This window comes from Chiloscyllium plagiosum, chromosome 37 (assembly GCF_004010195.1).
Source record: "Chiloscyllium plagiosum isolate BGI_BamShark_2017 chromosome 37, ASM401019v2, whole genome shotgun sequence".
Classification (NCBI taxonomy): domain Eukaryota; kingdom Metazoa; phylum Chordata; class Chondrichthyes; order Orectolobiformes; family Hemiscylliidae; genus Chiloscyllium; species Chiloscyllium plagiosum.
In genome coordinates this window covers 9,082,850-9,093,357 of record NC_057746.1, presented here as the reverse complement: position 1 = coordinate 9,093,357, position 10,508 = coordinate 9,082,850, and the positions used below count along the sequence as shown (strand labels likewise).

The following is a 10,508-nucleotide window of genomic DNA, read 5'->3' as shown; positions in this document are numbered from 1 at the left end:
CAAAGGCTTTACTGAAGTCCAAGTATACCACGCCAACTGCCCTACCCTCATCTACATGCTTGGTCACCTTCTCAAAAAACTCAATGAGGTTTGTGAGACACGACCTGCCCTTGACAAAACCATGTTGACTATCTGAAATCAAATTGTTGCTTGCTAGATCATTATAAATCTTATCCCTTATAATCCTTTCCAAAACCTTTCCTATAACAGAAGTAAGGCTCACTGGTCTATAATTCCTGAAGAAGGGCCTGTGCCCGAAACGTCGAATCTCCTGTTCCCTGGATGCTGCCTGACCTGCTGTGCTGTTCCAGCAATAAAGTTTCAACTATAATTATCTGGGTCATCTCTGCTGCCCTTCTTGAACAAGGCACAACATTTGCAATCCTCCAGTCCTTTGGTACTAAACCTGGAGACAATGACGACTCAAATATCAAAACCAAAGGCTCTGCTATCTCCTCCCTAGCTTCCCAGAGAATCCTCGGATAAATCCCATCTGGCCCAGGAGACTTATCTACTTTCTCTCCCTCTAGAATTGATAACACTTGTTCGTAACTAACCTCGATCCTTTCTAGTCTAATATCTCGTATCTCATTCTTCTCCTCTACAATATTCTCCTTTTCCTGAGTGAAAACCAATGAGAAATGTTCATTTAGCACCTCTCCGATCTCCACAGGGTCCACACTCAACTTCTGTCTTTGATTGGCCCCATTCCTACCCTAATCATCCTTTTATTCCTCACACACCTACAGAAAGCTTTAGGATTCTCCTTTATTCTATCTGCTAAAGACTGCTCGTGTCCTCTGTTTGCTCTTCTTTACTCTCTCTTTAAATCCTTCCTAGCTGATCTGTAACTCTCCATCGCCTCATCTGAACCATCTTGCCTCATCAACACATAAGCCTCCTTCTTCTGCTTAACAAGAGATGCAATTTCTGTTGTAAACCACAGTTCCCTTACCTTATCACTTCCTCCCTACCTGACAGGGACATACCTATCAAGGACAGGCAATATCTGTTCCTTAAACCAGCTCCACATTTCCATTGTCTGCATCACCTGCATTTTGCTATCCCATTCTATGCATCCTAATTCTTGCCTAATCGCATTATAATTGCCCTTGGCCCATCGATAACTCTTGCCCTGTGGCATGTACCTATCCCTTTCCATCGCTAAACTAAACCTAACTGAATTATGGTCACTCTCTCCAAAGTGCCCACCTCCAACTAAATCAAACACCTGACCTGGTTCATTACCAAGCACCAGACCCAGTGTGGCCTCCCCTCTTGTCGGCCCTTCGACATACTGTGTCAGGAAACCCTCCTGTACACGTTGGACAAGTTTGAGCGAAGATTTGTAGCTCGGGTGCTCGTTGCTGTGGTTCTGTTCGCCGAGCTGGAAGTTTTTGTTGCAAACATTTCGTCCCCTGGCTAGGCGACATCATCAGTGCTTGGGAGCCTCCTGCGAAGCGCTTCTTTGATGTTTCCTCCAGTGTTTATAGTGGTCTGTCCCTGCCGCTTCCGGTTGTCAGTTTCAGCTGTCCGCTGTAGTGGTTGGTATATTGGGTCCAGGTTGATGTTGGCTACAAAGGATAGCTGGTCGTGTCACTTCGTGGTTAGTTGATGTTCATGTATGCGGATTGTTAGCTGTCTTCCTGTTTGTCCTATATAGTGTTTTGTGCATTCCTTGCATGGTATTTTGTACAATACATTAGTTTTGCTCATGTTGGGTATCGGGTCCTTCGTTCTGGTGAGTTGTTGTCTGAGCGTGGCTGTTGGTTTGTGTGCCGTTATGAGTCCGTTGTGTGCTGATTAGGATCACCAATCTCGGGACTCATAGCAGAGGCAGTTATGCAAAGGTTAGAACAAACAGTCCTACCACAAATTCAACCCAAACTCTTTTACCACCTTGCCTGTTCTTAATGAAAGATCTAAACCCTGGAACCTGCAATATCCATTCCTCACCCTGCTCTATCCATGTCTCTGAAATGGCCACAACATCCAAATCCCAGGTACCTGTCCATGCTGCAAGCTCACCTACCTTATTTTGGATACTTCTTGCGTCGAAGTAGATACACTTCAAACCAGTTTTCCAGCACATTCCTGTGACCCTAAAATCCTGTCCCTGTCCTTCCGACTCTCATCCTCCTGTGCACTATGTCTCCAGTTCCCATTCCCCTGCTGAGCGAGTTTAAACCCACCCGAGTAGCACCAGCAAATTTCCCACCCAGGATATTAGTACCCCTCTGCTTCAAGTGAAGACCGTCCTGTTTGTACAAGTCCCTCCTTCCCCAGACTGAGCCCCACCTATCCAAGAACCTGAAACCCTCCTTCCTGCACCATCCTTGCAGCCACGTGTTCAGCTGATATCTCTCCCTATTCCTTGCCTCGCTATCACATGGCACAGGTAACAAACCAGAGATAACAACTCTGTTTGTTCTAACTCTCAGCTTCCACCCTAGCTCCCTGAAATCCTGCCTTACATCCCTATCCCTCTTTCTACCTATGACATTGGTACCTATATGGACAATAACTTGAGGCTGGTCACCCTCTCCCTTCAGGACCCCAAAGGTACGATCCGAGACATCACGGACCCTGGCACCTGGGAGGCAACACACCAACCGCGAGTCTCATTCGTTCCCAACAAACCTATCTGACCCTCTAACTATTGAGTCCCCAATGACTAACACTCTCCTTTATTCCCTCCTTCGCTTCGGTGCAACAGGGACAGGCTCTGTGCCAGAGACCTGGGCCCCACTGCTTGCCCCTGGTAAGTCGTCCCCCCCAACAGTATCCAAAACGGTATCCATGTTTTTCAGGGGAACGACCACAGGGGATCCCTTGACTGACTGCTTTTTTCCCCTTCGAACAGTCACCCAGCTTTCTTCATGCCTAGGAGTAACAACTTCCCTGTAACTCTTATCTATCATAGCCTCTGCCTCCTGAATGATCCGAAGTTCATCCAGCTCCCGCTCCAGTTCCCTAACACAGTCTTGGAGGGGCGGGTGTTGGGTGCACTTCCTGCAGATGTACTTGGATGGGACACTAATGGCGTCCCTCACCTCAAAATCCTGCCAGAGGAACATTGCTTTCCCTGCACTGCCATCCCTGCTAGTCCCTTAACACAAAGGGAAAAAAATCGAAGAGATGCTTACCTGATATGTCCCTGAGTTTACAGGCTCTTAGTAAGGTTAGAAGAGGTGGGTGGGAGGGACGCCCTATGGTGTAGGGTCTCGGGTTTAGATCTCACCCACTTAAAACCTTCCCAGAAGTCCTTCCCTCCTCCCTCGCACCTCTCGGCAAATGGAGGCCCCGATGCCTGAAGTTAGGTTTTCAAACAGTTATTAGACTCACCTTCCCAGAATTCCTTCACTTTATTTGGGATTCTTCCACCCGGGGGCCCCCAGCCCTCCAGACACAGCCTTCATGGCTACACAAAGGCCCTGACCAATATGGCCGACAAGTCTGCATCTATATACAGGGCAACCTCGATTATCCGAGCATCAGTTATCCAAATTTTGGATTTTCCAAACAAGATCTCGACGTCCCGTAAAAACGCTATCCATTATCCAAGTAATCCATTATCCAAACTCTCAATTATCCAAATAAAGTACTCCCTGCCTGTCTCATTCGGATAATCGAGGTTGATCTGGAGTTCAAAAAGGTCCGCCACATCCGAAAAAGAGTTCCGTTTTCTAGTGTACCGTACTTGTAAAGAAGCCCAGGAGAACATGCTTTATAGCTAACCTATGCCACCCCGAAAGTTCTGGGGGATTTTCCGACACCCAACTCATCAGGATGGCCACAATGTGAAAGAATATTAAACAGCGATCATTTCATTAACACAAATTCCCATGCGCATCAAAAGAGGGGAAATTCGGCAGACCCAAGAGGAGGGACACTGGATCTACCTGGATCTCAGTAATGAGCATGTCTCTTAAAGGGATATGGCATGACCACTGTGAGACAGAACACAGTAAACTAGAAGGGTAAGGTCAGCAACTGTGTAGGATATCTTTTACTGCCACTCGAAGCCACACACGATCCTGACTTGGACCTTTTTGCGGTTCCTTCGCTGTTGCTGGGTCAAATCCTGGAATTCCCTTCCTCACAATGTTGTGGGTGTCCCAACACTTCAGAGCATGGAGCAGTTCAAGAAGGCAGCTCACCACCACCACCAGCACCACCTTCACCATTCAGATAGTTCAGCCATAGCCAGGATGTGCTGGCCAAGCCATTGACACCCACACCCTAGGGATGAATGAGAAGAAGCTCAGACCACACAATCTATCTGCAGCAAACCGAGTCAAAACACTGGGTGAAAACAAAATCACCTACAAACTCTGTCTCCTGCAAAAGGCTGAGGCTTTCCAATTTAAAACAAAATCATGAAATACTGTCAAGGCACCATCGTGAAATTTAATAACATTTTTGTGAACAAAATGTTTATTTTAGGAATGCTCTTTTAAAGCATTGTTTGGAAATTAGAGGTTTCAGTTAATAAGTGAAAAAAATGACCATGTATTTCTTCCAAAAATATTTTGAATGATTTCGAGAGTAAGGATATTAATATCTCTGGTGGTTTCACATCAACATTGACAAGCAATGTTTGACTTAACATTGGAAGTCCTAATAAAATATCAGTAACCTTGCATTTGCTGCACTGTGAAATCGAGTATGCCATTAAAAGCAACTGTCCTCACAGTTTCATCGTCATTGTCATTGCAACACAGAAAAGGCTATTTGACCCATTTGACTCTCTACCCGAATCCCACTTGCCAGCAGTTGTCCCATCACCTGTTTGTGCTAGAACAGCAGACATTGGTTCATGGTGAGATCTGATTCCATTTTTAGGACCTGCTGAAATCAGCCTTGGACTCCATGGAGGCAGAAAAGGAAAGTAAGAGTGAATTAAAGCAGCAGCAGGAGAGGGAGATCGCAGAACTGGACGTGAGTATGACTTCAGTTCAGTTTAAACATTGCAATCCCTCAACAGCACTCTGATTAAACAATCGCTCTCACTAACCTAGGAATTCACGACATCCTTGGAGAAGGACATCTCCGCACAGTTTGCCAGAATCCATCAGTATCTTGAAGACAAAGAGAAATGTTTAACTGAAGAGCTCATGAGACAAAAGGAAGAAGACCTGCAGCTAATGGTGGGGAACCAGAGTAGAACTGAAATGGAGCTGTTTTCACTTGAGGAGAATATTTTGAACCTGAGTGAAGTCATCCAGCAGCAAGACAATATCTATTTTCTAAAGGTGATCCTTTATAACTCAATCCCCAGGCTGTTGCTATAAATGTTCATGGCACTTTGTTATAGGGTAGAAACCCCATTTCAACAATGGACAATATGCAGTGTAGCTAAGGACTAATGGATATCCAATGGGATTGAGTTCTGACTGGTCTGGACACTGTATCACGTGGTCCAAACCACCTCACACTGCCTGCAGAATGGAAGTCGTTCTGCTATAACGAGCATTTTGTTAATGCAAATTCGCTATAACATGATTGACAAATTGGAGACACTGTTTCTAAAGCACAAACTTTTAAAGCGTGCATTGGTTATAATGCAGCTCTGGCCCCATGAGTTTAAATAGTGCTGCTATTACATGATTTTCTAATAACACGGGATTGCACGAGAATGAAACTACCGTGTCATAGCAGAACTGACTGTAATTAAACCAGCAAATTTACCAAGCTTTCACTGGACGCCTTCGCACTTGTAATATTAATAAAGTGAGGAGCGACTGTTCACTCTTTGCTGAAACTAAACACTGAGCCTGATATTCAGAACTCAGCCATTGCTGTTAAATATCAGTTATGCAGTGTTTCGCTTCCCCAAGTCTGACTGTGTCATGAGTCGACAGTATAACTTCTAACTGTGTGCAGAGATATTATCGGGGATATAAACCATTGCTGCTAGAAGCCCCTTAAACATTCCCTAACAGATAATTAGGAGAGCCTTAAGAAGGGAGGGGAGCTAATCTTCTTCTCATCTATAGTGAGGATGTTGTGAAACTTAAAAGGGTTCAGAAAAGCATGTTGCCAGGATTGGAGGGTTTGAGCTACTGGGAGAGGCTGAATAGGCTGGGGATATTTTCCCTGGAGAGTAGGGGCTGAGAGGTGACCTTATCGAGGTTTTTAAAATAATGAAGGGTATGGATTAGGGAAGTAGACAAGGATTTTTCCCCAGGGTGGGGGAGTCCAAACCTAGAGAACATAGGTTTAAGGTGAGAGGGAAACGATTTAAAAGGGAACTCAGGGGCACCTTTTTCATACAGAGCATGGTTCATGTATGGAATGAGCTGCCAGAAGAAGTAGTGGAGGCTGGTACAATTGCAATATTTAAAAGGCATCAGGATGGGTATATGAATGGGAATGGTTTAGAGGGATATGGGCCAAATGCTGGCAAATGGGAGTGGATTAATGGAGAATACCTGGTCGGCATGGATGAGTTGGACTGAAGGGTCTGTTTCCGTGCTGCACATCTCTTGTGATTCTATGTGAGGTCTAATCAGAGTGGGGAAGGCAGTGGTTTGTGGGCAAAAGGGGTTTAATAACTAGCATGCTGTCAGATCACTGCAAACTCTCAGTTAATGTCCCATCAGATCTGTACACCTTTTACTCAAACTACTGGTTGTACATAAATGCCATCTGAACAGCACCATTATATCTATGAACATGTTTCTGATTTTCTATCCTGCAGGAACTGCAAGGATTGCAAGCAATGTGAGTATCTAATCCTTACTCGCATGTGGCTTTTACACGGTGGAAACAGTTCAAACCCTGCAGGGAGTGATTAGATCAATCCCATTTAAACAGGTATCTGGACAAAGGGGAGGAAGGGAGAAATGCAGATGGAGGACAAGATGAAGAAGACAATGATGTAATCCAGGATTTGGAGGAATATGTATTCGAAGAAATTGCATATCCAGCAGATGAAGGTGAAGAAATGCAAATATCTCCAAGAAAGAATTACATGGGATTTCAAGGCCCATTACTCTACGCCGTGTGGAAGGAAATGAAACAGATCATCTCTCCATGTAAGAGACCCCACAGCTTTGTGTCCACCCCCTGTGGAGTTTCCTGCTCTCTTCCCACCGTTCGGAAGGTGCTGCACATTAATGGGTAGAGGTCACTAGGACCACACGCGAGGGGCTGTTCTGATTGTGGGACACAGGTTGGAGTGATTCAGAAAAGAAAGGATCTTCTTCCCTGACAGCCAGACCTCCCAGTGTGACTCACTGGACAAGGTTTAGACCTGGTCCCCTGTCTGCTTGTACTTCTCTCTGACCTGACAAAGGGATTTCACCTTACTGACCAGTCTGCTGTCGAAATATCACCCGAGTCTAAGTCACCACCTTCAGCAGAAGCAGGGCAGAAACTCTACAGAAAAATCATATTCTTAAAACACCGGGTCAGATTTGGCCGACTCAATGGAGCACTTACTCAAGCTGATGCTTGTGGTTTCATGAGAATTTAGTTAATGGATTCAATCCACCGAAATATATGACCAGCTAAAAATAAATGCAAAATTGACATGATCAAATGAAATGACCTTGCTGAGCAGGGCTTTATTAATAGCATCAGATCATTGACACATATATACTATAGAGCCAGCGTCATGTGGTCATTAACACTTTATGGTTTGCTTTGGGATGGTTCACAGTTTTAATGGTGTTAGTGAACATTCCTTTCTGTCTCTCACACACATTAATTATGTTTTGCATTTATTTAAGCTGCAGTATTATAGCAGTGATGTCCGGTTTATGATGGTGACCTGAGAGTATCACCGGTAAGGGGAGGTGATGGCCCACTGGTCTTATCACTCCACTGTTAATCTGGGAAACTTAACTGATGTTCTGGGGACCCAGCTTTACGTTCATAGGGAACTGGAGTGTTGCCAAGAAAAGACACATTTGGTTGCAACTTTTTGTCTTGCGCTTGTCAGGGAAATTTGCTAGAATTCCCCTCGAATTAGTATTCTTGTAAATTCTGCACAAATTGTGCCTGTACAGCTGTGGCAAGGAGTTCTAAAGGCTCACCACCCTCTGAAAAAAGAAATTTCTCTTCATCTCAGTCTTAAATCCTCAGACCACGCCCTCTGGTTCTAGACTGGAGTCTGGCAGATAGATTTGTCACAGTCTCTTATCTGCAGTATTTACACATGGGCTGGTGTAAGATAATATTAACCTGTGTCTGTTCACCTTCCTTTGTCTAAAATATTTAACCTGATATCTTTCCTTCTGACCCAGTTCCAGTTTCACTGACCCTGGATCCAAACACAGCACATCATAACCTCATCCTGTCTGAGGACCTGACCAGCGTGAGAAACAGTGAGACAGTATTAGAGCTTCCAGGTAATCCGGAGAGATTTGACACGGCTCCATGCGTCCTGGGATCGCAGGGATTCAATTCAGGGAAACACTACTGGGAGGTGGAGGTGGGGGACAATACTGACTGGGATGTGGGTGTAGTTCGAGAGTTTGCAAATAGGAAAGGATGTGTAACATTAAGTCCTGAGAATGGTTACTGGGCTGTGTGGCTGAGAAATGAGAATGAATATGGAGCTGCCATTGATTCATTATGTCCGAGTGTGAAACCCAGGAGCATTGGAGTTTACCTGGACTATGAGGGCGGACTGGTGACCTTTTACAACGCTGATGATATGTCTGTTCTCTACACCTTCACTGACACGTTCACCGAGAATCTCTTCCCTTATTTCTATCCTGGGTTGCACAATGTGGGTAAAAAGGATGCCCCTCTTAAATTGTGTTGTTTCTAACTGTAGGTCCTTCCCCTCGAAGACGGAACTGTCACACATTAAGGAATCCCACCAACAGGAGGGAAGGGTTTGGCAAAACAAAAATATCATGAAATGTAACTTCAACCCATGTTGCCATTTTTACAGCAGTTGGCTGTTGACTTGTCTGTGCCCGGTTCTCACGATGCTATTACATGTCATAAGGTCTCCAAGCAGGAATAGGCAACTTAACCCCTTGGGCCTGCTCCACCATTTAATACTACAATGGCTGATCTCATCTCAGCCTCAACTGCATTTTCCAGCCTGCTTCCCACAACCCTTTAACCCATTTACTAATGAAAAGTCTTTCTATCTCCTCCTTAAATTATTCAGTCCTCACGGGTAGCGAATTCCATAGGTTCGTACAAACCCCAGAAGAACTGCGGATGCAATAAATCGGAAATAAATAAAAACAGACATTGCTGGGGAAGCTCAGTGGATCTGGCAACATCTGCAGAGAGGAATCAGAGTGAACGTTTCGGGTCGACTTCTGAGAAAGGGTCACTTGAACCTGAAGCGTTAATTCTGCTTTCTCTCCACAGAGGCTGCCAGACCTGCTGAGGTTTCCCAGCGATTTCTGATCATGTTCCCCACATATTCATGATGCTTTGAGATAACTACTTCCTCCTCACCTCATAATGGATATCATGTCTGCCACCACTTAAATTAAAGCTAAGACCTCTTGAATTTGTTTTCCTTACAAGATGAAACATCCTTTCGATATGTCTACTTTTCAATCCCTTTTAGCGGCTTGTCGATCTCCATTAGACCTTCTCTCATTCTTTTAAACACAAGTGAGTTTGTAACTGGATGTGGGGTAACTTCAGAAGCTTCAGAAAGCATTTCTCAAGTAATAAAGATATGCACAGCAGAACATTTGGCATCTGTGGGAAGAGACACAGTTCCTGACTTTAAGATTTCCTCTATTTGCCATATTTTAGAGATCTTCATATGTTTCTTTTTAGTGCCTTGTGAGCCAGAGGGAGCAACAATTAAACCTTCCCCCATTCCATGTCGCTCACAAAAGGAGGAAAAAGGAAAATCGGCATTTCAGGCAAAAGCCCTTCACCAGGAATGAAGGGCTTTTGCCTGAAACATTGATTTTCCTGCTCCTTGGAAGCTGCCTGACCTGCTGTGCTTTTCCAGCACCACTCTAATCTGAACTCTAATCTCCAGCATCTACAGTACCCACTTCTGCCTCGAATACTCATGCATTCAACTTAGCTTGAGTCTGCTGATTCAGCCCAATAGGGAGTGCGCACTTTTTCTGATTGACTTGTTTATCAAGTTGTAAAAGGTTTCTTTGGAATTTTTCAGTGCCTTTTTGTTTATTTGGACAAAATTAAAAGGTGTTAAAGCTTTATACATTGATACTGTTGATGGCTCTGGTGGATTAACACTTTGAGCATTTTTTTTCACAGAGGAGATTTTCAAAGATAAACCTTTTTTTTAAAAAAGTTGCATTCTTGTGTTTAAAAAATGGTTTTGTGATTTACACATGAAAGAAGTGAAACTATCACTGTATTGAAAGGCTTAACAGACAATCAATTTTTCAATGTATAATTTCAGTTACATCACACTGTAAATTTTTGCTATAAATTCTGCGTGTTAGGATTGAGTCCTCCACGATCACCTGATGAAGGAGCGACGCTCTGAAAACTAGTGTGCTTCCAATTAAACCTGTTGGACTATAACCTGGTGTTGTGTG

At 44.2% G+C, this 10,508-nt stretch overlaps 1 protein-coding gene across 3 annotated transcripts in view; it reads left to right on the top strand.

Annotated features, from left to right (window-relative positions):
• LOC122541299 (nuclear factor 7, brain-like) overlaps positions 1 to 9,276 on the top strand; it is a 104,276-nt gene extending 95,000 nt beyond the window's left edge. For all 3 annotated transcript variants that reach the window (XM_043677924.1, XM_043677925.1, XM_043677922.1), the window contains exons 2-6: positions 4,846 to 4,941; positions 5,022 to 5,255; positions 6,704 to 6,726; positions 6,820 to 7,040; positions 8,253 to 9,276. In XM_043677924.1, the coding sequence (XP_043533859.1) occupies positions 4,873 to 4,941; positions 5,022 to 5,255; positions 6,704 to 6,726; positions 6,820 to 7,040; positions 8,253 to 8,782 (1,077 nt within the window). In that variant the 5' untranslated portion in view covers positions 4,846 to 4,872 and the 3' untranslated portion in view covers positions 8,783 to 9,276. The remainder of the gene's footprint in view (positions 1 to 4,845; positions 4,942 to 5,021; positions 5,256 to 6,703; positions 6,727 to 6,819; positions 7,041 to 8,252) is intronic.
• The last annotated feature ends 1,232 nt before the right edge of the window (positions 9,277 to 10,508 follow it).